Below are 26625 nucleotides of genomic sequence, written 5' to 3' on the forward strand. Positions count from 1 at the left end.
ATTGTGTAATATACATACATTTAACCAAAACTATGTATAGATTAAATGCCTCTAAATATAATGATTCCAAGCATATCTCATCAAAGTATATACTGACGTGAGAAGGAAAAAAAAATTCTAAATCCCTCAAAATCACGTTTCTTTAACTTCTCTCGCGATGTTCTGGCAACTGTGTGGTGTACACAACACATCCCAGTGGCTAACTAAGCTAAAGCTAGGCTAACTAGCTTCTACAGACTGACATGTAGTCAAATCTACGCTGAGTCTCAATGAAGGAGCTTCCACAGTGATTGGGACATGGAGTTAAGAAATATCAAGGACCAGGTATTTAAAAGGCTCTTTTTTGCGGTCTGACTTGCCGTTAGATAACCTGCCCTACTTCTGACTACTGCTCACAGCTGGCTAGTCATGTTAGCGACATGACGAGGAAAGTTTTCTACAAGGCTCGTTAATGTCACAGAATCAGTGCCATGCAAAGATAGATTAAGTTTTAGTTTGTGCGAGAGGTTTGCTCGATCAGTTCCTGAAGAATTTGATTTTTGACGTTTTAGTTTTATGATGCCCTAAGACTCTCATTTGTGTCATTGTAGCTGCTAGTAACTGAACTCTCAAACCTGCCAAAAAGCATTTTAAACATCAATTTTAAATGTAGTTGTCGACTGCATCGTGCTTAAGATCGATGTGTCATTGCTAAAATTATCCCCATAGTTTCCAAATAATTATTTAAACTGTTTGAAGTTTGCATGAAGAGAAAAAAGTTTTCTTTTTCCTCATTTAAAGAAAATGCCAGACAGGAAATTCTTATTGTTTTACGGGACGTTCTTGACTTTACTGAGCAGACAGCATCATGCAGATCAATCATGGTGTTATGTCTAAATTATTGGTCTGAAATGTGACAGATTCATTCGCATCCTGACTAAGTTTATAATAATAATGAAGATAAATGCCTTTCAAAACAACCAATTCCACTTTACCAAATCGGGTACAATGAGAGAAGAACAGGACATGAGTGGATAAGAACTGAGCACCTCGGCACTGAGTCCAGCTGGGTTGTAGTGGTGGTGATGTCCAGGGTCATGGTGCAGCGGAAGGATCTGGTGTTAATGGTGCCAAGTCTAAAACCTGGGACAGACAGTAGAGTAGGTGTGTAGTGTGTTGAGACTTGGAAAAAAGAAGAAAAAAAGCAGTCTTAGAGGTTTAAGAGAATCAGGTTTTGGAAGGCTTTGAAGATGAAAAATAGGCTCTTGTAATGTTTCTGTTGTTGAACAGGCTCCCAGTGGAGCTTAATGAGGGGAGGTGTGATATGGGCAGTGGGCTTCGAGCAGGTGATGACCTCAGGATCAGAGTTTTAAAGGATTTGGAGGCAATTAGGAATTTTATTTGAAATCCCAAAGAGAGTGGAGTTGCAGTAGGAAGCCATGCGTGTAGTGACCGGGGAGTGAATAAGAACTTCAGAGATAGGGAGTCTCCAGGTAATGCTGTGAAAAAATAAAAAGCAATATGTGTTATTAATGAGGGGGCTAAAGGAAAGTGTGCTATCCAGTATAACACCCAGACCTTTGATTTGAAGGGGAAGTGTGGACCAGAACATCGTGTATGGGTGCATTTTAAAAAGTGCAGAACCTCACTTTTATTTCCACTGAGCAAACACATTTGTTGGGCTTGATTGCATTCTGTAAAAGTTTGTGAAATTACTGATTTTAATCAAGTTTTAATGTGTAAATTTTCATGTTGTTCTTGTTCTGCATTTCAAATCTCTCTTTCAGTCTCCATTGGTCCAGGCCATTTTCAGCCGAAACACAGAAGATGTGACATTTTTGTTGAACCACAAAGAAGATGTCAATTCACTGGTACTATTCTCCAGCATGAACTCATCAGTCATGATGTTTTTACAAGTTGTACTGTCTAACTTGCATGCAATATCTTTTGGGTGAAGCGTATATCAAGCTTAGGCAAATGGTTTAACTGCATCACTATCACAGGGTATTAATCATGGCTTTGCTGACTGTGCACAGTTTTTTAAATGTAAATTCAAATATGTGGATGTTGTAGGTTACAGTTCTATTGTGCATTTCATGCAAAATGTCAGTTAGATCAAATGTTTCATACCAACATATGCAGTGGGCTTAGAGCAGGTGATACTTGTAGATTAAATGTGCAAACATTTGGTAGTCATACTGTAATAAAGACCAAGTATAATACAGGATAATAAAAATGAGAAAATGTGTTGTCTGCATTATATGAATTCTTGGATTAGATTTCATTTATTTATTTTATCCTTTTGCTTGGGTCAGGACCAAGAACAAAGCACACCACTTCATGCTGCTGCTTACCTGGGTGATGTCCATGTTATGGACCTCCTTATCAGTTCAGGTAAAAAATTAAAAAAAAACTGTTAAAAATATTTTACTCAAAATATGTCTAAGTGAATTGTAAATCTTTGCGGTGATGGAGCCCGTTAGTCAGTCATCAACTAAAACACCGTAAAAATGCTCAGTGAAGCTCATTCTTGCTTTTGTTGCTCTGTTACAGGTGCAAATATCAACGCTAAGGACCAGGGGATGCTGACTCCTCTACATCGAGCAGCTGCCTCACGAAATGAGGTGCATTCTTTTTCTCAAAACACAGAAATAGAAATAAAACACAAAGTCTCCTACAACCAGATCTTAATATTTGATTTATACTTTTTCCTTTCAGAGGGCTGTGGAGCTGCTGCTAAAGCACAGTGCAGAGGTCAACACACGGGACAAATTTTGGCATACACCCGTACACATGGCCGCTGCAAACTGGGCGACAGGCTGCGCTGAAGCCTTGTTACCGCACGTCTGCAGCCTGGATGTTACCGACAGATCAGGAAGGACACCACTACATCATGCAGCACACAGTGGCCACGGAGAGGTAAACTATGAAGCTGGTAGCATTAACCAGAGTCTTCATTTGACCTTTAACAGTTCCTGAAGTAACTACTGCAACTTAACAGTGTGTGAAACAAGATGTATTTCCTTTTGTTGGTTGTTGTTTTAAAGTTGTAGAGCATTTATTTAATAACATGTTGATCGAGCTGCAGACAATTTATAACTTTACATGGACACATTGCTTTACTAAGTTTTTATGCATCTACAGATGGTGAACTTGTTCCTCAGTAAAGGTGCCAACGTGAGTGTTAAAGATAAGAAGGAGAGGCAGCCGATCCACTGGGCTGCATACCTCGGTGAGAATTACATGCATATGTTTTGTTGTGAGTGTAAGAAAGAACAAGAGCAGATGTGCGTTAGTGGTTGTGTGCATACTGTGGGGGGAGTCACCTCAAGGTTGGCCACAGCTGTTGGAAGGATTTCACAATATTGTTGAGGGAATTAAAAATTGTTTTATACGTATATACTCCATATTGTACTTGTGTCTCAGTCTGTTTATATACATGCACAGTTTATACATGATAGTATAGACATCTCATTGTGTGCAGAATGTTAATTCATTGTCTGAGAAACAAGTGTGTAAAAGACTTAAATGTCAGAACATGCATCGAGAAAGTATACATAGCTGACATGCTTGCACTGCCTCCAAATCTATTTTAGCCATGTGTCACTGCACAGTTGGTTGTTTGATTTATCAGTCTGTGTATTGTTAATAGTCTTGACAGCTATGATATCTTAACTGAACAAAACAAAATTGGAAGTGCACAAAAAAATAGATATTTTCACTTTGTAATTCATAATAACAGTGTTGTACTTGTATGATTTGTCACCAACCCCAGTCTCCTTTAATTATACTAGTCTAGTGTTTAGTCTGCACACTCACGGTAGAGGCTTTACAAGTAAATGGGGTGTGATGTGTAATATGTAACCAAAGGCAGACGCTTGTAATGAATGTTATTCTCTTCTTTCAGGACATGTGGAGATTGTGAAGCTGCTGATGTCGCACAGTGCAGATGTAACGTGCAAGGACAAATGTGGTTACACTCCGCTCCATGCTGCGGCGGCCGGTGGACAGTTAGACGTGGTCAAATATCTGCTGAGACTCGGGGTGGAGGTAAAGCAGCTGTGGCTTTGTCACATCACTATTACAAAACACAAAAAACTTTAAATAGTAAAATAGTATTTGAGCTGCCATTTCTTTTATATATTGTATATTCTATTGTACATTGTATTTGTAGGATTTTTTGTCCTTGCTTTCTAGTCAGAATTAAGATATAGTCCTACAGCAAAGCAGTCTGCTGTTATAAATGGTTTAATGTAAGATGAGGAATTAATCTTACATTAAACTGAGCTCCAGGCCCAGTTTCATGGTCTGTATCACTAGTTACCAGGGTAGGAAATTAACCTTTCAAAGCATGAACATCTACTCAGAGAGAGAAAAATGATTAAATTTGCCTACTACTCAAAAGTCAATCATTATTTTGTGTCTTAAATGTCTTGACCTCCTTCATATATAACCAGCATTTGTCAGGACGACGGTTTTCCTCTCTGATAGTTATGCTGGTGCGTTTCCAATCTTGATCCAAAATTGTAACATGAATTCCAAAAAATGAAACACAGAAAATATTAACACAAAATAATTATTGCATCATGTTGCAACTCGTAAAAATTTGCTTTAAGCAGATGGTAACAGGGTGATCTGGTTACATAGCACAGCTCTACATTTAAAGCTGAAACTAACAACACATCAGATATGTGTGTGTTTTGTACCTGTCTGTGGCTTTGGACAAGTCAGGTCATTTAAACCTGTTTTGTTTAGACCCATTTTTGGCTTGTTTGTTTAGGTCAGCTGTCTACTGATGTAACCGACACTGATATGACCTGCTGTATTTCTTGAGCACACAGCTCATGTGCTTTTAATATCATCATTTTTCATTTCAAACTCATCAATTCTTTAAAACCTCTTCTGTGTCTCAGATTGATGAACCCAACCTTTTTGGGAACACAGCGCTCCATATGGCCTGCCACACAGGGCAGGACACCGTAGCCACTGAACTGGTGAACTGCGGCGCAAACATCAACCAGCCCAACCACCACGGCAACACGCCGCTGCATCTGGCTGCCGGTTCCTCCAGTGGGGTGCTGTGTCTGGAGCTGCTCGTCAACAATGGGGCTGATGTCAACGTGCAGGTAAAGGGCTTTATTTTAAAAGGAGAACAAATAAGAAAGAAATAAGAATTCTGTAGTGCTGGATTGTAGTGATTTGCTGACGGATTGAATGTTAAACCTACCTTGTTTTCTTCACGTCAGAATAAAGAGGGGAAGAGCCCTTTACATATGGCTGCAATGTACGGACGCTTCACAGGCTCCCAGATTGTGATCCAAAATGGTAACATAAATTGCAAAAAATACTTCCAACACCATGTTGTTGCATGTGATTGATGGTGTAAATGAAAAAATGTCCTTGTAGGTGACCTGAACTTGAAATACATATCAGCATGTGTATTTTCTTCCCTCTGTACAGGTGGAGAGATTGACTGTGTCGACATAAATGGAAACACTCCTCTTCATGTTGCTGCCAGATATGGTCAGGAGTTACTGATCAGTACTCTGCTGACGAATGGTGCTGACAAAAGCAGGTACGTCTTGACTGTTTCATGCTGCTGGTGGTAAAAATTAGAGGTTTTGGAGTCACACTTACACATTTTAATTTAACATAAAATGAAAATGCCTAAGTGTTTCAGCTAACTGAATGTCAGTATTACATTTTTTTGCATTTTTTTTTAAAATATACAATTCATTGCAACTAATCTTCTAGAATTCAATCAATAAGTAGCTTAAGTTGTACCATCCAAAATCCACATACACAGTATTTATTTCAAATGATACTTTGAGAGTCTGTTTTCTGATAAAATGTGGACAGAAAATGAAATTGCCAACTTGGGGACAGCACAGAAAAGTGCAGTTTTATGTTGTTGATGCGTAATATTTTCTGCTTTCACAAAACCAACTCTGCAATGATACAACCATCTTAAGTTGTCAGGTGACACGAATTATTGCGAAAGGATCTCTCCCATCTGTACCATCCATATAGCAGGAAGATGGCATTAAAGGTCTAATCCAACAATAGAAATAGTAGAAATGGAATGAAAATAATAAATTAAGTGATTGTGGCCCATAGTTACAATATTAGAGAGAGCATACTAAACATAGCAATGTTGTTATCTCTAAAGACAGGGGATTCATGGGATGCTTCCACTACATTTGGCGGCACTCTTCGGCTTTCCAGACTGTTGTCGCAAGTTATTGTCTAATGGTGAGATCAGTTCAGAATCAACGTATCCTGCTTTGTAATCTAATCTCTTCCTTCTTTGAGTTTATTGACTTATGAGTCTAAAGTGTTTCTGTTGTTTGTGCTTCGCTCAGGCCAGTTTTACAACCTCATGCCAGCTATGACGGGTGGAGAGATGCCACCAGTGGGGTTTGATATAAACATTGCAGATGATCACGGGAGGACGTGCCTGCATGCAGCTGCGTCTGGAGGGTGAGTGGTGAACACACTTCTTAATGCTTCACATTATAACGAAAGTTAAACAGAAAATTGTATATCGCCATGCAAGACTGATGATCAACATGGAAAAAAGGTGCTGCCTAAAACTTTATATTTTGAAATAATAGCTACAAATCTGTGCAACATAGCCCAGCCAGGGTGAAGGCAGGGGACACCCTGGACAGCTGGCCAGTCTATCACTGCAATATTATGTATCACACAAATAAGCCTGACTAACTGCAACATTAAGGTTAAGCACCGACACTATTACAACCTCAAATTACCTGGCCAGTTTACAAATTAAAGATAATACCCCGCAAAATTATACATATAAAACCTAACTAATCCAGAGATTTCCTATGTGCAACAGTGGGCTTCCCAAGTTTGAAGTTGTGAAATGAATAACTGTATTTATTTTTTGCTTTTTAGGAATGTTGAGTGTCTCAATTTGCTATTAAACAGTGGTGCTGAACTGGATATTAAGGACAATTTGGGAAGGTAAGCAGTGCTGAATAGCTGTGAGTATGAGTTTAGCAGTACTTTAGTGTAACCTGATGTCACAGCTGTGTCCTGTTCTGCCTCGCAGATCTCCTCTGCATTATGCTGCAGCCAACGGGAACAGTCAGTGCACAATCTCCCTGGTGAGAGCTGGTGCAGAGGCCAATGAGCTGGATCTGACGGGCTGCAGCCCTCTGCACTACGCTGCTGCTTCACACACCTTCTGTGGGTGAGAACCTTTGCTGCTGTTTCATGTTTTACACGTCTTACTCAGGTAACAAGAACAGCATGTTATGGGCAGTTCTATACAAATTGCCGTGACTGAAGGTTAATATTGCTTGCCTTTCTTTCCACAGAGGGGGGATGAACTCTGAGCCAGACTTCATTGGGGAAAAGGAACATGAAGCATCTTTGTAAGTTGCATGTTACTGTCATATACAAAGCAGATAAACTTACTTTAATACATTTTACTGTATGTGCTCAACTATGCAGAATGATCTCACCTTTCAGTCAATAAAAGAAGATGCATAGAAGTCATAATGCAAAAGCACTTTAACTCAACTGCATCTCAATTTATATTTCATGTAGTGGTGTACAGCAAAAGTTAAAATCCTAGTCACATCTGTAATCTCAGAGCAACTGGAAAGTGGAAATTGTATTATGTATGAAACAAAGCAAAAATGTCTGACTGGACACAGAATTTGATTTAAATATACACTAAAGAACTTTAAATAAACTTGACATAAAAAAACATACTAAATCAGGCTTTTAGGATTACAGACGACAGAAAAAGTTTTCTTAATGGGATGGGACTTAAGTTTATTTTCCAAAGACATGAATTAGTGTATGAAACACCTGTAATGTCTTTACATTACATGTGGAAAATTAATAACTTACAAGCAGACAGGACTGCCAATGATTCTTGGACTCTGTGTGTTCAGGTGTTTAGATTACTTGCTCGACAACGGGGCAAACCCAACTCTGAAGAACAGTAAAGGTTACAGCGCCGTCCACTATGCTGCAGCTTATGGGAACAAACAGCATCTAGAACTGGTCAGTAGTGATTTTTGCTGAGTCTTTGTTATGGTGCATTGACTTCATTGACTGACCTAACTGAAACTCTGTTACTCTTACAGCTCTTGGAGATTTCTTTCAACTGTCTCGAAGAGGTTGAAAGTAATATTCCAGTCAGTCCTTTGCACTTAGCTGTGAGTATGATTACAATGAAATCACTGATAAAGACTTTTAAATTAAGCCCATCCTGTTAAACTGCTTTTGACTGCTACTATGTATGTCCTCTCTATAGGCGTATTATGGTCACTGTGAGGCGCTGCGTTTGCTTTGTGAGACGTTGGTGAGTCTGGATGTGCGGGACATCGAAGGCCAAACCGCCCTCCACCTGGCTGCTCAGAGAGGCTTTTCCACATGTGTGGAAGTTCTGCTGAAGCATCAAGCCTCTTACTCACTGAAGGAACACAAGCGCAAGTGGACGCCTCTCCACGCTGCAGGTGTGTGTGGATCCCTGGACATGTTTGGGTCCATATAAGATGAGACCTGAACAAACATACTGTTTTGTTTAAGAGTCCAATTGATGGCTTTTGATGGATGCTGTTGTGAGAATAAACCGTACAACTTTGTGGTTTAGATGTTTTACTTGGTTAGAACTTTAATGTCTGACCAACAGATCTTTGCACCACTGACTCATCATTTTATTCTTTTTTTTTCTGTGTGCAGCTGCTGAGGGCCAAGTGGACTGTCTGCTGTTATTGGTCAATAGGGAACAAAGTGCCGACATCGTTGACAGTCAGGACACACAGGGACAGTGAGTCACTTTGTATTGAATATTTGAATATTTGTTTATCGTGAAAAGATCTATAACTATAATATGCAAGCACAAAGCATGACAACCGCATGCTATATAGCACACATCACACCTTGTGTTTTGTTAAAGTCTGATCTATCTTATCTAAGACGATGTTACCAGTCTGGCACCATGCAAAAATTATCCTCCCACAAACCATCACAGCATTGACTTCTGTTTATTTTGTTTTCCAGGACGGCTCTCATGCTGGCAGCTCTGGGACGTCACACCGACTGTGTCCACATCCTGTTGGAGAAAAAAGCGAAGGCAGATGCTGCAGACAAACATGGCTTCACTGCGTTACACAGAGCTGTGAGTGTGTGCATGCCACATGCCACTTTTTAAAATTGTACTTAATAATTTTGTAAATAGAATGCTCTAGATGTAGTTTTTCCTCTTACGTCATGTCTTGTCTGCTCTGCCTACAGGCCATGTTGGGCAGTGACGACTGTGTGTCGGCTCTGTTGGAACATGGGGCTTCAGCTCTGTGTCGAGACTCTCAGGGAAGGACTCCACTGCACCTCGCTGCATCCCGCGGCCACACGGAGCTGCTCCACACTTTGCTAAAGGCTGCTAAGAAAGCTGACCCTCTGGACTCCATGCTGGACCACAGGGGCTACACACCCACCCACTGGGCTGCTTACCACGGTGAGACATCAGAAGTTATTTTACCAAAAAGAGTTTGGCTCAGTGTTGAACAGAGCAGATATTGACACAAATATCGATACATGTATGAATGTGCATTTTTAGAGCAGCACTCAGTGTGTTATCACTCTTTTTATACTGTATTACATCATTTTTGTTTCCCGTCTTCTTCAGGGCATGAAGGATGTTTACACATTTTACTTGAAAACAAACTTTATAGCAACCAGGAGGGAAATTCATTCACTCCATTGCACTGTGCTTTGTGAGTACCATAAATGCTTCCATACATGTGTATACATACACGTGTTTATTAGCCAGTAAATTGAGATGGTTCTTCATCTTTTTAATGTGTCTGTTCTTCTCACACAGAGTTAATGGACATGATGTTGCTGCAGGACTTCTAGTGAAGACTGTTGGCTCTCAAAGTGTCAACATCAGTGATGCCAAAGGAAGGTGGGTTTCATTTTCACAACAGATCTGTTTCATGCAACGCTGTCAGTATGGATCAGTCTACAGATGCTGTAACTGTTAGCCTTTTAAGTAATTTTTTGTATTTTGGAAGACTTTTGCAAACAGTAGAATACAATAGTTACATCACTCATAATCAACATGGTAATGATTGTTAGCTGTGTTTGAGTTCAGAATATTCTACAAAAGAATTTAATTAATCTAAAAAGGCATAATGTGACATATACAGAATAAATAAATCGCTATCTCTATTGTGCATCCTGTATTTTGATGTGTGTGTGTTGCTTGAGTGCAGGACCCCGCTGCATGCAGCTGCTTATTCAGGAAATGTTGCTGGGCTCCAGCTGGTCCTGGCCCAGGGAGCAGAGGTTAATGCTGTGGACCACAGTGGATGCTCTGCTCTGATGGTTGCTGCTGACTGTGGACAGACCATGGCTGTTGGTAGGTGTGACAATAAAGTTTTATCTTATCTTGTCTTATTTCTGAGCCTGTTAAAACATTATTTTCTTTTCTGCACTTGGGAAACTTTAAAACAGATGAAGATCATTTCAGCTTCTTTTGGCACACATTTTGCCCCTCACCGTCCTCACCAATGGTTACCTTTCATGCACCAGTTTGCTCCCCTGTCACATTGACAGTCTGTCCCTCCACGTGATTTTGTTGTTGCTTATTTTCTGCATTTCAGAGTTCTTGCTGCACAATGCGAAGCCAGACCTGACCCTGGTGGATGTCAATAATAACACAGCCCTTCACTTAGCCTGCAGCAAGGTTTCATATACACATACATACACAAACACACACACACACTAATAGGTGTACTGTAGCTTGTGCATGCAGTGGCACTTTAACCTTTGCATGAGTGTAACACAAGACGATTGTAGATAAGGTGACAGTCTTTCAAAAATATGAAGTAGCCCATATTGAAAATTAGATTAAAAATATAATTAAACCTGTTTTTAGAATTAATATTATGTTATTCATACTCTACTAAAGTATGAAATAGTTTTTGTCAGGGATTAGTCAAATTAACGATTAAACATTGCTACCCTCACAGGTTGGTACCAGAAATAAAGTAATTACAACTAATTATTAACATTTTATTAATGTACAATACCATTTAACTGTTACACAGCCACCTGTCACTAACCTGGACCGCAGGCATGGCAGACGACAGCTATCCTTCCTCATGCTGATGCCTGGATGTTGTAAATCAGCAAGGAGGAAAGTAGGATAGGTGCTATCTAGTAAAACCAGCATGGATTAGCAGTATTTGAATCTAGAAAATGTAAATAAGGTTGTATGAAGACTGTGTCAGAGTAAACTGCTATATAAGCACTCAACTGCAGCAGTGCACAACTACATTCAGCACAGGCATGCTAATGTAACCTGCAAGGTATTTTTATTTCTTAACTTTTATTTTGTGACTTGTCATGTTTTGCCACGTTCATATGCATGGTGCAAAGTGTCACACATTTCAATAATATTTAAAGTGTGATTTTGTTACTGAAGGTAATTGAACCTTATCAGTTACAATGCATTTTGACAGTTTCTGAATGTTTGCTTACTTTTAGACTAGCTGACTAGTCTAAATATCTTTTTTTTTCGTCATCAACAGGGAAGTTTTTCCTGAGTAACATACCTACTTTTGATTTCATCAAACCCTACAATGTCTCGTAGTACTAAGAATATAATATTGTGTTACTGCCATGTTACAAGGTGTGCATTTCACTAAATGAAAAGGTAAAATATTTGATTACATTTCAACCACAGGTTTTGCATCACATTTTGACAGTTTTTTTTCTCTTCTCCTTCTTTTTAACAACCTCTAGCTTTTTAATCTGCAATATTTAGCTATTTAACTTTTAGTACCATGTGTTTTCCTCTGCAGGGTCATGAGATGTGTGCCCTGTTGATCCTGGGGGAAATCACTGACTCCTCCCTCATCAATGCCAGAAACAACGCTCTTCAAATGTGAGTTGTCTTGAAGCACTGGCCACTGTACCTGCATGCAGTTAAGCCGAATACCACTGAACTACGAAATAAAATAATTAGCCTAGCATGTAGGATTAACAAAATCAGTGTGGATTCTGAAGTGCATTGTGTGCAGATAAATTCTTGATTGTATTTTCATTTGTCCTTAGTGCACTCTAGCCTGACCCATCTCTCTTCCTCTCGCAGGCCCCTTCACATTGCAGCAAGAAAAGGTCTGGCGACTGTCGTGCAGGTGTTGCTGAGTAGAGGAGCAGCAGTCATGGCCGTAGATGAGGAGGGTGAGCAGGAATAATCACACTTTAGTGATGAAATACCAAAGCAGATCATGTTTCCTGAAAAAAAAAAAAGCCCCTGAGAGGTACCATGTGGTAACTCTTTGCCTGTTGATCGTCCGCAGGCCACACACCAGCTCTGGCCTGTGCACCGAACAAAAACGTAGCAGACTGCCTGGCCTTGATCCTCTCCACCATGAAGCCTTTCCCTCCCAGAGAGGCCGGCACAACCTCCAACTTCTGCCCCATCCTGAAGAACTGTGGCATCGCTGCCACTTGTGGGTCCAGTGGAAATCTGTGTCACGCCTAAATCAACGACCGCACAGATACCGTTGACCTGACAGAGCGAAGGTTCACCCCAGTATAGCCCAAAGGCACCCCACACACGTCTCCACGAACATGTGTGGTCATGCATAGCTTCTTCTCTCATGTCATGACATTTCTACATGTGTCATGCAGCTGCACATACTCCATATACTCATGTACCAGTAGCAGCGACTGCCTCTCTTAAATCTAGTCTTACCCCTTACTAATATTAGCAGACCTCTTAGATTATTTTCTCTGTTGCGTGTTATTTTAATGAAATGTTAACCATTAGAAATGAATGGAAGGTTTAACATGAGCACATTACGCAATCCTTCCCACCTGAACCCTGTCCACCGTCAGTATTGGCTAATTTTTGAGCTCTTTAACCACCAAAGCCTGAAATCTCCATGTTGGTCCTCAGCTGATACAAGTGCAAGAACGTTCGGTTGTTTGTTGTGTGTGTTTGATTTACGTGCGTGTCTGTCAGTGCTAGTTTGCATATTAGACACTGCTTCTTAATTTGCTTGTTTAAAATATCTAACAGGTACTGTAAGCCTTTTATGCAATCAATAAGACTCTATTTTCTTATCCTGCACAGGGTGTAGCAAACACTACACTGATATAAATAACCTTATTATTCTAATATTATCATGATTTAAATTTCACTTTCAGTTACAAGCATGTCAATAGTTTTAATGATATAGTTTACAGAGTGTAGTGTATATATAGTTCTTAATATGAAGTTAACCTTTTACTTGTATTATCTTGAAAAACCCAAATTATCGATAATTAACCTCAGGTCAGCGTGTACTGTACTGTAGGTGCAATAACAAGCACATCTTGAGCTGGATGATTCACACTAAGTGTAAAGTACGAGAGAAGTATTATATATCAGTTAAATAAGCCAATAAGAAAAGGGTTAAAGACTTAACTGTTTTTTATGTTGCTATACAGTTTGAATTCACAGGAAAGAAAATCTTTCAGGCTGAAAGTCTTGTGTATTTTGCAAATGTGTCATTTTACCATATCTCCATCTAAATGTTAATTAGCTTTATGATTTTTATTTTTTTTTTAATTAATGGTTAAAGTGCAAAAGCCCACATCACCTTTTTTTTCTTAATGGCAGTTAGAGACCCAAAGATAACTAATATCCTCTAATGTAAAACCAAAAAAGCAGAAAATCTCTCATTTGAGAACACTAAACTAAAAAAAATGGCAAAAAATCTACAGGTTTTCAACTTTCTTATTACATTATTTGGGCGAAATCTCTTTAAAACACTACATTAGGTGAAATAATTTATAATTAGGGTTTTTGTGTGATTTTTTACACAAGTTCTTTGTTTAGTGGCCCAGTGGAAAAATCCCCAGTGTAAGCCATTTATTTGAGTATCCAGTATTTACTGACATTCAATAAATTTAGTCCTACTAAATATTTGAAATATTTTTTGATCAAAATAAAGAAAACTGGCAGAGTTCCATATCATTGAGTTTAACTTGATAAGTATATATGTGCTGGTACAAACATGTCACTGCCTTTCTCTTTAAACATCATGCTTTTGTAAATGGTGCTGTGCATTAAATGTTTACCCTTTTTATAATTTGAAAGTTATTTACAGCCTTTGCCCCTTTTCTAATCCCCTGTCTGTTTAAACTATTTGCACTCTGACATTAAAAGTTTACATTTTGCAGCAGGGTATCCTTCTTAGACTTATGCAACTATTATTTCATATTTGAAAGTGTGTTTTGGAAAGTTAACACTAGAAGTGATCTCGTCTTCTCCCTTGTTTCAATTGAAAAAAAAAAAAATTAATGGGAAAAATCTGTTTGGCATTTCTGAACACAAGCTGCAGTGAAATGTGAATAATGTTCATCTTCAGGAATTGCTCTGTTGCAGCGTTTCATGTGAACAAACTGTCTTCCATACATCTCACTGAGATTTCAGGGTGTAATAACTTCAATACTCTGAGTGGTTTCGTTGTGGTTGGCATTAATATGAAAATAAATAAATCATTACCATCTGATGGTTTGTGCAGTTTTTTTGATTCTTTAAGGATGACTCTCCTCTTACATTTTACTCTGCTGCAGTCTGCATTGTGATGTACTACTTTATGGTGTTGATATTAACTAATATTCAGACATGATTATGATAGAATTATATGGAGGTTCTTAAAGTACAAAAAACAAATGGATCATTGATGAGAGTTCAGTAGAATGGAACCCAACAAATCTAGGAATGCTTTACTGTGTTCAACAAGCAGGACCTTCCTCTACTGCCACTGGCTGCTTTTCTTCTAGTGAACCCATTGCCAGAAGTCATGTTTCTTCTTTTTCTCCTCTCTCTGTCCATCCTTATGTAGACACACTGCAACCACATCCTCACTGCTTGCTTGCTCTCTTTTTCTCCAGAAACCATGTCTCTTCTCTCTTTTCTCCTTTTGGTTTTAGTGCTGTGCAGCCAGAGTTGCAGACACTGAGGCTTTTTCCTGCCCGGGAAGGCATCTTGTAAGCCGGTATTTTTGAAAATCATGGTGCCAGCTACTGCAAGGTGGTGCAGTTGGTAGCACTGTTGCCTCACAGCAAGAAGGTCGCCAGTTCATGTCCCACTGGGGGCATTGGGATCTTTCTGCATGGAGTTTGCATGTTCTCCCCGTGCAGCGTGGGTTCTCTTCGGGTTCTCTGGCTTCCTCCCACAAGTCCAAAAACATGTTGAGGTTAATTGGTGATTCTAAATTGTCTGTAGGTGTGAATGTGAGCGTGCTTGGTTGTCTGTCTCTAAGTGTGACCCTGCGATAGACTGGTGACCTGTCCAGGGTGTCCCCTGCCTTCGCTCTAAGTCAGCTGGGATAGGCTCCAGCCCCCCCACGACCCTGGTGAGGATTAAGCAGATGGATATAGATAACGGATGGATTAATTGTGCCATCTATAAATCCAAAACCTTTTTTCACTCATGCAGCTCCATATCACTCTCCTACATCTGTGCTTCACTGTCAGGACTATACATTCACTGTGGTAATCCTTCTTTATTTAGCAAAGTTTAATTTTGCAGTTGCATGCCAAACAGCAAGCAAGAGTTCTTTCTTGAACACTGTCCACAGTAGTTGGTGGTGTGCATCATTCTTCACACTGTTTGAACTGCCACAGTAACTCAAATTTCCACTGATAATGCCTGTGTCAAGTCTGTTTTCAGAGATGCATTGTGCAAGTATGGTGTTATGTTACAAGGACAACCACTGCAGCTTTGATTAGTGGTACTATGGTTGGTTCAGTGTGTACGTTTGATTACTGCTTTCTGATTGCTGATTGTTTTCCATGATGCTGGCACACTGACAGACATGGCTACAGAAGCAAAACTGAGAAGGTTCTGCTGTTCACGGATCATTTTATAACCAATTGTCATGCAGTGAGGCTGACTGGAAATCACAGATGTTAAAACTTGTATGTCAGTAATTACAGACATAAACAAGTTTCTACCTCGGGGCCTGTATTTTCAATATAATCTTTCTAAAATGTTTGTTTTTGATCGTTCATGAGAAGAAGTACTTGTTAACTTGGCATTAGTGCCATTATTGATACACAATTTTAAATTATTTCACATGTAAATGGCATTACACAGGGCGACTCTCACTTCTGTTCTACCCTGTATGTTAGTATACTTGAACAATTGAACAAAGAAGGAAGGAGGGAACAAAAAGACTGAAATTAACATGTCTATTGTTTGTTTTAAGACACAGTTAAAGTTCTTATGTTTTAATATCTCCATGTAGTCCCTGCTGGTCGCCGGTAGAGGTTGATAAAATATCGCATTTTACAGAAAGCTTCCATAAACCAAGCGGATAAAAGCCGTTTGGTCCCTCCCGGCTGCCGTCGCCGGTCCGGGCTACACAGTTGAACGACAGCGGTCCGTCCGCTGTAGCATCACCGTCGGGCTGCGTTCTCTTTAGCCAGTCGCAAAAATGGCGAACGTGGTGCTGGAGTTCAAGGCTTCTGCCGGTGACTCGGAGCCACAGAGCCGCCCTGTCCTGATTATCGGGCAGCACACCAACCTGCAGCAAGTCAGCTGGAGCCAAATCAAAGGAAAACTGCAGCCAGTCGTTAGCAAAGAGGTAATCCTGAGAGCGCTAATGATCGCTGGCTGACGGCTAACGCTAGCACCAGGCCAGCCGAAGTTAGCGCAAGCTAACGCAGCTAAGTTATTTTAGAGCTACAACACAGTTAGCTATCGTTAACTAGTCCCAAGGGTGTAGGATATCCGTCTGAGTTAGTGAGTTAGTTACACAGCTAATTCTAACTGCAGAAATACTAAGGAGACGTCAGTGCTCTTTTTGGATTTATTAGTCAGTAAAAAGTAAATTGCAGCCACAATAAGGCACATTTGTTAAGTGTGTAAAGATAACCAATTGTCATGGCACTCTGGTAGTTTGTGGTACCAACCGACTTCCAGAAATTATGAACTTCTTCAGGAACGAATGCTTATTTTGCAACTATGGCACAATTGAGGTTACAGTCCCCTTTTTTCATTTCCTAACTTTGAGAGGTTTAATTTCCCCTCGATATTAGGAGGATAGTGTGGCCTTGTCAGTGCTGTAAATCTAACACTGTTTGGCATCTTGTTGATGTTCCTTGTTCAAGGTGCTCTGTTGAGTGTTTAGGGCTCTGACAGGTTCCAACAGTCTGACCCAGACTAAAATACTCCTGTGGCACCCTATGGAGCCGTAAACACTGTGTTATATTATGCCATGCTAAGTCTTCAGAGGTGGTTGTGCAACGGTTTATAAAGAGAGACTTGAGAGAGTGAGCCTGAGAGGTCATGCAATGGTTGTCCTTCTGAGTATTTGTCAGCAATGATCACTCAAAATGATTGTTACGCTCCTTCTGGCAGTGCTTCAATTATTCTTGTATGGTTAAAGGTATTTGCTATGTTTAAGCTGGTAAAAGTAACACATCCTACACATATACTGACTGATTTCCTTCTTGTTTTGGTCTTTTGGAAATATTAAGCATTCATTAGGAATAAGACCGATGACTGTTCAGCCTGACATTGCTTCAGAGCTCCTTAACAATGCACACACACATTTAAACTGCTGATGAGTAACAAAACTTTACAAACCTGTTGCTTAGCTGTGCTGTTCTGGCCTAAACATCATCAGTACCATGTTAAATATTACAACAAATGGTATTTCCATTTTAAAGATTATCCAGTAACAGAAAATTGTAAATACAAATTGCGTTAGATCAGAATTACTCAGGCTGAGCAACTATTCCACTTTTAATCTGAACTGCAATTTAAAACTATGAATGAGCAAATCGTAAAGGCTTCAGCCTACGATACACATTATGCAATATGTGTGACACAGGGTTTAAAACTGTTGTCAACGATTTTACAAATTCCTACTGTCTTCCTTGTGTGACAGGCATGTTCAATACTGAACTGAGGCTTGACTCTAAAAGATGAAATTGCTTTAAACCAAACCACAATATCTGTTAGAATAATAAGAATTATCCACAAATCTTTTGGCTCTAATAATTACCGCCCCAAAAATCCTGCAGGCTGTTCATCACTTGTACTTGTTTTGTGAATGAATCAATGTGAGTACAAGTAACTGATGCAGGATTTCAAAGTTGTTTAACAAGATGATGACAAACAGTAGTTTTATTCTCTTTGTGTTGAACCAGAAATGTCTCCTGTTTTCTCAGATTTGGCAGGCAGCTCTCAGTGCTTTGAACCCAAACCCCACTGACAGCTGCCCTCTGTACCTCAACCATGCTGCAGTGGCCTCCCTTCCTTCACGGGTCAGTAGGCACAACAGCCCATCTTCTGCCCACTTTGTCTCCCGTCTGGTCCGTTCCTGCCTTCCAGGAGGGAATAACCGCTGCATCGTGGTCAGTAACTTCATCAGATTTTACTTTTTTGCCTTTCATGTCATATCTTTTCAATGTGTATGAGGGGATCAATCAACTCTCTTTTCCTCACCTCCTTCAGGGAAGTCAGAGAGTACTTTTAGCTACAGAATAGATCTGCTGTTTAAACAGCAATAGTGTCCTTTTGTGTTTCTCTCTGGGAGTCTTATGGCACTCGAATCCGGGTCATCCAGAGTTAAGACAGCTTGTGTTTTCAAGGTACTAACAAATGGGTGTTTCTTGCCTCTCCAGATGGTGTGTGAGCGTTCAGATGTGTTTGCATCCTCCTGTGCCATCGCCAGGGCCTTCCCCATCTTTTCTCGCCGCTCCACATCCTCCCGCAGGGCAGAGAAGAAGCACGTGACTGTGGAGTTTGTGATCATTGGGCAAGACAACAATTCTCTGGATGCTGCAGAACTTGAGGTACTCTGAAGTTTTGGCTCATAATTGTTCTTTTTTCAATACAGTTTGCCTCTGGCAGTGTTCTGCTCGGGAACAGCCTGCTTTAAACTACTGTAGTGTCTGTTAACTGCACTCTGCTTTAGCTTGAAGGCTTTTCTTTTGTTTAGTGTCTTTCCAACGCTGCTGATGGAGTTCGGCTGGCAGCTCGCATTGTAGACACACCATGCAATGAGATGAACACAGACCACTTCTTGGATGTAAGTGAAACTATGAACATGAATGAATACGTATCCCCTACAGAATTCTCTACATTATAGTGGGAACATTTTCTCATGCAAGCGTGTTCCTCATTTTATCCAATTAATACTTACCCATTTTGTAGACACACAACATGTGAAAAGAAATTATCTGTGATTTATTGTTAAGTTGACAGTTTGTTGGCAAAATCTGCTTTGCAAAATCAAGTAAAGCAGCTTTATTCATTCATTTAAAATAAATGTAATTATTTAATTTACCATCTTTCCAAACACAAACGGTGGCTGTTTAAGTAACATAATATCTGCAGCCTGTAAATGTTTACAGCAACATGACTGCTATTTAATTACTGTTTATGTACAGCTTATTAAAACTAAAAAGGGATATTAAAAATAGTGTGACCTGTCTAAAGAGTTACTGTTGCCTGCCATCACCAACATCTGTTTCTGGTTCAGGAAATCAAGGCTGTGGGGACCGAACTTGGAATCACTCCAGTCATCATTCGTGGAGAGGAACTGAAACAAAGAGGCTTTGGAGGTATTGCATAGATTTCTCTTTATATTCTGACAACTCTCCTGGTTTGCTGTGTAGGACCTTTTTGTTAAATGCTCGTTAAATATTATGTAGCTCTGTTGTGTTTCTGTGACCGGCTAGTTGTGCCGCTATTATAAAAAGAAAAATGATCAGCTAAAACAGTTGCACAGTTCAAGTTAATGAAGTAATGTTTGGCTTCTAAAGAAGACTCTATATTCCTTAGGTTGACACATTTTATCACATTATCCTGGAAATGATTCTTCAGCTGCTAGTAATGAACAAATGTAATTGAGTTTAGTGTAAATGTAAATTTTGTCTAACTTTGTGTTAGTGTTTTGGTCAAAGCCAGTTTAACTTGATTCTTTACTACACTCTTCTTTGACAAACTAGATTCTAAATCCACAGTGTTTGTGGTCTGTCTAATCCTTAGTGATCATTGGGGAGTTAGGATTATTTATCTGATGTCTTTCTTTCTACTCTGTCAGGTATTTATGGTGTTGGAAAGGCAGCAGAGCATCCTCCTGCATTAGCAATCTTGAGCCACACACCTGATGGTGCGACCCAAACCATTGCATGGGTGGGCAAAGGCATCGTGTATGACACTGGTGGACTCAGCATCAAGGGAAAGGTACCTCCTAGGTGTCTGTGGCGAAGAGATAATAGCTGTTGTCATGCAAAAGAATACTAATCAACAAGTTTAAAAAAAAAAAAGTAAAAATTACTTGCAAGCCTGCACTTAAATATATCTACAAAATCTTACATTTTATTTTAATATATTATGGTAACTTGTGGCTAATGTTTTGATTTAGATAATTAATTTAGGATTAACCAAAATTATTTGGTTCAATTAATTAATTGTTTATCAAGTTGTGAAACGTATTCATACTCGGGTTTTTCAATTTATCATACTTGCACTGTGCATTTAGTCACTGCAGCAAGATGTGCTGGTATTGTATTAAACTGTAAACTCTCTTAATGCTTCTCGGTGGTCAACTGTTGTCACACCTAAACAGAAAAATTGCCAAGTGTTGTGCGCTCCAGAAGTATTTGTTGTACCTTTATACATTGAGCTTCACTATGATCCTGTGGGCTGACATTTAATTCTACGGCTCAAACCATCAAACATCTCCCATGTTGCACCTGCAGCATCACAACATGACAAATATTTCTACAGTGTCTTGTGTGTTCTGGCCCCTTCACTGGACACCTTTCAGTCTGCTGCCTTTGCTAAAGCTCATCAACTCTCTGGTGGTTTTAGCAAACCTGGAACCTGCACTCACTGATACCCCTGATCTGTTAGATTAAGCTTTAAGCCTATTCTCAGTAATCTGTTCACATGCAGTTGCTGCTGCAGGCACCAGTTGGGTAAAAAGCTTTTTGGAGTGTAAACACTTATGTAGACTATTAGGTCACTGTGCTGCTCAGTGCAGATAGCAATGCAGCCTTACAGCTACATTACAGGTTGAAGTAAGTCCTCATAAATGAACAAGTGTTGTTTGTTCTGTCTAGACCACAATGCCAGGGATGAAGAGAGACTGTGGTGGAGCTGCTGCCATCCTGGGAGCTTTCAAAGCCACTATTAAACAGGTGAGGTAACCACTTAAAATATCCCACATCAGCTGTCACAGCTGTCATTTAGCTTCCTTTGTATCCCTACTGCTCAAAGGTTTTCTTAACCAGACTCTCTCCTCCGTCTGCTTCAGGGCTTTAAGGATAACCTGCATGCAGTGTTTTGTCTCGCAGAGAATGCAGTTGGGCCCATCGCCACACGGCCCGATGATATCCACACTCTCTATTCTGGAAAGTGAGACTTTTTAAAACATTATAACCGATCATTTATTTGATGGATTACCTGTTTTGATTTGTACTTGCTCCTTGTTTTGTCTGTGCTGTCATGGTGTGTCTGCACACAGACCTTGTCTGATATCAGATTACAAGCTAAATCAACAGGAATGAACAAGAGCTGTGATATTAAATGTTCATATTTTGTCTGTTTCCTTCTCAAGGACAGTGGAAATCAACAATACTGATGCAGAGGGCAGGCTGGTGCTGTCTGATGGAGTGGTGTATGCCAGCAAAGACCTGTCTGCTGATATTATTCTGGATATGGCCACGCTGACGGGGGCGCAGGTGGGGGACTGTTGTTAAACCAACTACAGCAAGGTACAATCAGACAGGTACTGTCTGTGTCACTAAAGCCTTTTTGTTTCTGTTGTTCAGGGAATCTCCACAGGGAAGTACCATGCAGCTGTGATGACCAACAGTGAGCAGTGGGAGGTTGCATGTGTGCGCGCAGGCCGCAGCAGCGGAGATCTCGCCCACCCTCTGGTCTACTGCCCCGAGCTGCATTTCAGCGAGTTCACCTCTGCCATGGCTGACATGAAGAACTCTGTGGCAGTAAGTGACAAACTCCAAGTTCCTCAGAAACAGATACTTAAACAAAACATGACAGAAAAGATGGAAATCAGACACACAACAAAATATGAATACACTAATAACAACAATAAACACTAAATATTTTTTGAACAGTAAAAACTAAACTGAAATGAGCAAATGCACAGTAGGTAACTGAAACTACACTGAAAATAGAAATTAAAAACCAACTAAAAGTACAAACTAGTGAATAACGCATACCTATAATAACTCTGGTACGGGCTAGACCACTTTGCTGCAGTCTGCAGTATTGTAATTGCTACTTGTATTCTTTGGCTTCTGTTAATGCAGCTTTTCTCCAGACTAGATTGTCTTAATTGTTGTTTTGCTAAAAAAAAAAAAAAAGGGAAAATGTTTGTCTTGTTTTCACCCTGTCAATAACTTTTACTTTTAGGGATTACCAGATCAGATTTTTTGGGAGACCAGATCCTAATCTAAGTCCTTTAATGCTTGGCATCTCTCATACTGGTATATTGTGACGCTTATGTTTACCTGAATGTTGATTGCGTATGTTTCTCACACATGAAAAACAGCTGTAGCTTTCTAAATGGGATAAATGAGATATGCTTAATTGTTCACAAGCTACATGATCAGAATACAGAAGTATTTGGTTAAAAACTATTAGAGCTGATTAGCTTATGATATTGATATGTTGTAAAAGTAGAATTATTGTCCGGTGACTGAGTTATTTGCTGACGTGCATTATCTTTTTCTTGTGCTTTGACAGGACCGAGAGAACGCCCAGAGCTCCTGTGCTGGTCTCTTCATTGGTTCCCACTTGGGCTTTGATTGGCCTGGAGTCTGGGTCCACGTTGACATTGCCTCTCCTGTTCACGCTGTGAGTACCCCCATCTTTGGTGTGTAGACAGATATGTGTAATCACTTATGATCTGACTTTTATTCCTGAGCAAATCAGGTGATATTCAGGACTTTGAGGCGCATGTTTTACTGGGTGTGTGTTTTCAGCGGCACAAAAGGTATTTTGCCCGTTAAACTATCACATTATTTCCTAAAATGTTGAATAAACATTTGATCCATTGAAAAACACATTTAGCATAGCTGTAAAATTATAATTTATACTACAATAAATCAGTCTGTCAACCCGAAAAAAAACAAAAATGTCCCCTCTAAATTTAAAAATTAAGATTGTCAAATAGTTATATTGATAAACTACACCTGTGGGGACTCTGCTCAGAGCATCTATGTGAACTTATGAGTAACCAACGTCATACAGCCACAAAATTATTTTCGAACTGATTACCTAAAAGAAAAAAGAAAAAACAACAAGGACAAATGCAGTGACATCAGAGCATCATTTATTTGCACAAAGGTCACTGTATTTGTCTGATCTGCAATAACAAGCTTGGCAGACTTTTTTGTGGAATATTTTGCTTGACCAGCGTGCTTGTGCTCTTTTATTAAAAACTGCTAATATTTGCTCAGACAGTTTGTTTCCAAATACAGTGAAATTCATACATGTGGTTAGAGTATCCAAGTACTTCTTGGGGCCACGGAATGTTTCCTTCTTCCTGTAGCTGGCTTGACAAGACATTTCTTAAGCTTAAGTGAGCAGAGATGGAAAAAGGAGTGTCAGATTAGATCTCGCAGTGCATCAGTACACTTGCTCACACAGTGTCTTAATGCAACTGCAGACCTGAGTGTCCTTAGGAGCTTTAGTAGAAAGCAACTGGACTTCTGTCTTTCCTGATCAAAACTGAAGAAACCTCTTGGATGAGAGGTGGAGCATCTTCAAGAACCTAAATGAAAAGTCCAGTTACTTTCTGCTAGAAGCTCCTAGGATTACCATGACCTGGATGACTGAGAATCTACACAGACTATTGACCTGAGTGTAACATGACATGTAAACTTAAGACTTAAAAAGCATACAAACTCCCCTTTTGATGTAAAATTTCAAGCTATTGACTAATTGAATTCATGTTTTTACTGCAAAGTATTATAATACATTTAAGAAAAGTACAAAATTAGCAACAGCAGTTCTGAATTTTTTTTGTGCGCTTGTGTGTAGAAAAAAAAAATAGTTACAGTATTTACCGTCACTAAAGACTCATAGTCAGCACGATTTTTAAGGAAGTTGGTAACAACACTGTTACAAAACCTTATCTGCCCTCTGGCCCTCTGAGTTTAACTAAACATGATGTCAACATTAAAGCAACCTGTGACTGAGTCTATAAGCTTCCTGTGTGAACAACGCCTAGATGAGTGACTTAATGTGCAAATAAATTTGAAATGAATCTCCTATAGATGAGTGCAAATTGACCATCACAAACCAAACTGTCCAGCCGAGTTTGTACAGTGGGTGAAGAAAATGATCTGAAGCCATTTTCAGACATCAGATCTGTAAAACTGCTGGTTTCATCAGCCTGTTGAAGTGAAAGTATTTGCAAGATTTGTCATGTGTGCCACATTAGAAAGAACAGCGTAGTTTAAGGAAGTAAAAATACACAAAAGCTAAGCATAAACTAATAGCAAATGTGTAACCATGGAGACAGCAGCAATCAGGATCTAACAGCAAATGATATAGTGGACTTTTCTTCACTGTAGACAGTTGAGTTGTCGCATTTTATAAGTTGTAGTTAAATTATTTGTCAGATAGCAGCCCTGTTTTAGGTTGAGTCCTAAGTTTCATCACAATTGTCAGGATATTTTTCTTTTACTGTCAAAGTCTGATCCATTTACTAAAGACAAAATGTTTTTTGTCATTAAGTTTGTATTTTTTCTTTTATTTAAATTATGGAGACTTTGCAGTTTCTCATGATGTCAGTACTGATATTATTTGCATGGGCACAATACTATAAATAAACATGGAACAAGACTTTGCTAATCATTACAATAAATCTATTTGCTTGTCTTGAGACAGCACTGACAGAAAATACTGTAACACTTTATTTGCTCATTGCCTACTCTCTACTTAAGACGCACTCAGTAGTTTACTGTAGCGAGGAGATGTGATGCATTTATGAGAGTAGGCCTTGGAGTGCATGCTTTGTGAGCGCACTCTGCAGAGCACGAATTATACATGAACTCAAATGGTTGACAGTAAATGTAATGTAGTCTGTGCTGGGATTTTGGACACACCTAAAGATAAGCCCTCTATCTGAGTTATGCATCCATTTGTCTCATGATTTTCATGCAGTACAGAAACTCGTTGAGCCATCAAATTATGTATTATTATATAAACTCTGACCTTCCTCTCACAGAATCTGGTTGTCTTCCTCATTCTTTGTGGAACTAAACATTGTTTCTGAAGAAAGCAGAAACAGCTGCTCATTCTGTAATCTTTTAACTCCCACACCTTTTTATTACCAAGCAGGTGGTTTCCTCGTGCTCTGTCCTTGTTTTGTGATTCAACTCATGAAGAAAAGGCCCAGAATTACTTTGAATGTACTGAAGCTTCTCATTATTGTCATTATACTGTGTCAGAAGTAGGTTTAAGACCTTCACTGTAGTAACATTTGAGAAATGGGGTTATTGGGCTTTAAAGCAAAGGGTTTAACTCCACTAAGTCTGAATGAAAAGACAATTGTGGGGTCACTTCAGGGTAATAACACTGGATGTTAGAATCTGACCCATTTTTTTTTGTGTGTGTGTGTCTTTGTAGGGGGAGCGTGCCACAGGATTCGGTGTTGCTCTGCTCATGGCCCTGTTCGGTCAAGCTTCAGATGACTCCATGCTGAACCAAGTGTCTCCTCTGGGTGCACCCACCAACATGGCCGAAGACCAGATGGAGCGCGACTGCAAAAGACGAAGACTGGTGTAGAAACGCCCAGCGGTTCACTCCCCGACCCCGACTGCTCCACTGCCACCACACACCCAGACAGCTGAAGAAAAAGCTCCTCTGTTTAGAGTTAAAAATGTTTTAAACCGAATCAACTTTCTGTGTTTGATTAAATTTGACTTCACTGAATAAAACAGATAATCATCGGTATCAGACGTGGTATAAATGATATAATCAAACACAGCCCCTCCCTCGCCCTCACATGCTGTACTGATCGCCTCCTTAGCTTCTCCATTATTCAGCTGCTTTTCACAGAGATGCATTGATTATAACGAAATCTGAAAAAAAAAAGTAGGTGGTGTGTTTTAATGACAGATTCAGTCAGGTTTTCTGCAACGTTTTTTTGTAATCGTTTTGTAACAGATTTTCCAAGTTAACAGCAGTTTAAACGATTTTACCTCATACCTCTTTGCTTTCAAGTATCCACCTCATCAGCAGGAATTGTTGTAAGTTGATACTTCATGCAAATCTGTGATGATGCCATGATACGTGTTGTCTTAGACATTGTGAAGAAATGCTGGATGAAGCTAGAGTCTCTTGGTAACCACTGCACTTTGTATTCATCCTGTGTACAGCTGGACTGCCTGATCTCTGGACCTAACGGAGGACTGAGTGCTTAACTGCAGTTTTACACGGTTTCACAATGGTGTTAGATAAATGGCTTTGTCAGCATAAAATACACATGCGATATGTAGAAGTATTAGTCAAGATTCCTGCACAAATATGATGTTTTTTCACCCTTGTGACAATCATGTTGTCCTTCAATAAAGGCGGTGCCATCTGTCCTCTGTGTGCACGTG

The 26625-nt window shown here is 39.6% G+C and overlaps 2 protein-coding genes across 2 annotated transcripts; both read left to right on the top strand.

The window, feature by feature from the left end:
* The first annotated feature begins 162 nt into the window (after positions 1–162).
* On the top strand, positions 163–14528 carry ankrd52b (ankyrin repeat domain 52b). Its single transcript, XM_008284687.1, has 28 exons — positions 163–324; positions 1767–1850; positions 2295–2373; positions 2533–2603; positions 2698–2898; positions 3124–3211; positions 3887–4029; positions 4893–5105; positions 5226–5304; positions 5440–5554; positions 6149–6231; positions 6342–6459; positions 6895–6963; positions 7052–7192; positions 7320–7376; positions 7905–8016; positions 8100–8171; positions 8270–8471; positions 8698–8785; positions 9019–9136; positions 9253–9472; positions 9644–9731; positions 9839–9922; positions 10233–10378; positions 10623–10705; positions 11826–11908; positions 12116–12207; positions 12327–14528. Exons 1-28 carry the CDS (start codon positions 298–300, stop codon positions 12509–12511), a joined length of 3141 nt encoding a protein of 1046 aa, XP_008282909.1. The 5' UTR covers positions 163–297; the 3' UTR covers positions 12512–14528.
* Positions 14529–16372: 1844 nt separating this feature from the next.
* npepl1 (aminopeptidase like 1) lies at positions 16373–26615 on the top strand. Its single transcript, XM_008284689.1, has 12 exons — positions 16373–16610; positions 18202–18387; positions 18658–18828; positions 18975–19064; positions 19518–19599; positions 20082–20224; positions 21106–21183; positions 21300–21400; positions 21603–21726; positions 21817–21993; positions 22757–22867; positions 25649–26615. Exons 1-12 carry the CDS (start codon positions 16461–16463, stop codon positions 25805–25807), a joined length of 1572 nt encoding a protein of 523 aa, XP_008282911.1. The 5' UTR covers positions 16373–16460; the 3' UTR covers positions 25808–26615.
* The last annotated feature ends 10 nt before the right edge of the window (positions 26616–26625 follow it).

The sequence above is a fragment of the Stegastes partitus genome, unplaced genomic scaffold (genome assembly GCF_000690725.1).
Source record: "Stegastes partitus isolate 25-593 unplaced genomic scaffold, Stegastes_partitus-1.0.2 Scaffold368, whole genome shotgun sequence".
NCBI classification, from domain to species: Eukaryota; Metazoa; Chordata; class Actinopteri; family Pomacentridae; genus Stegastes; species Stegastes partitus.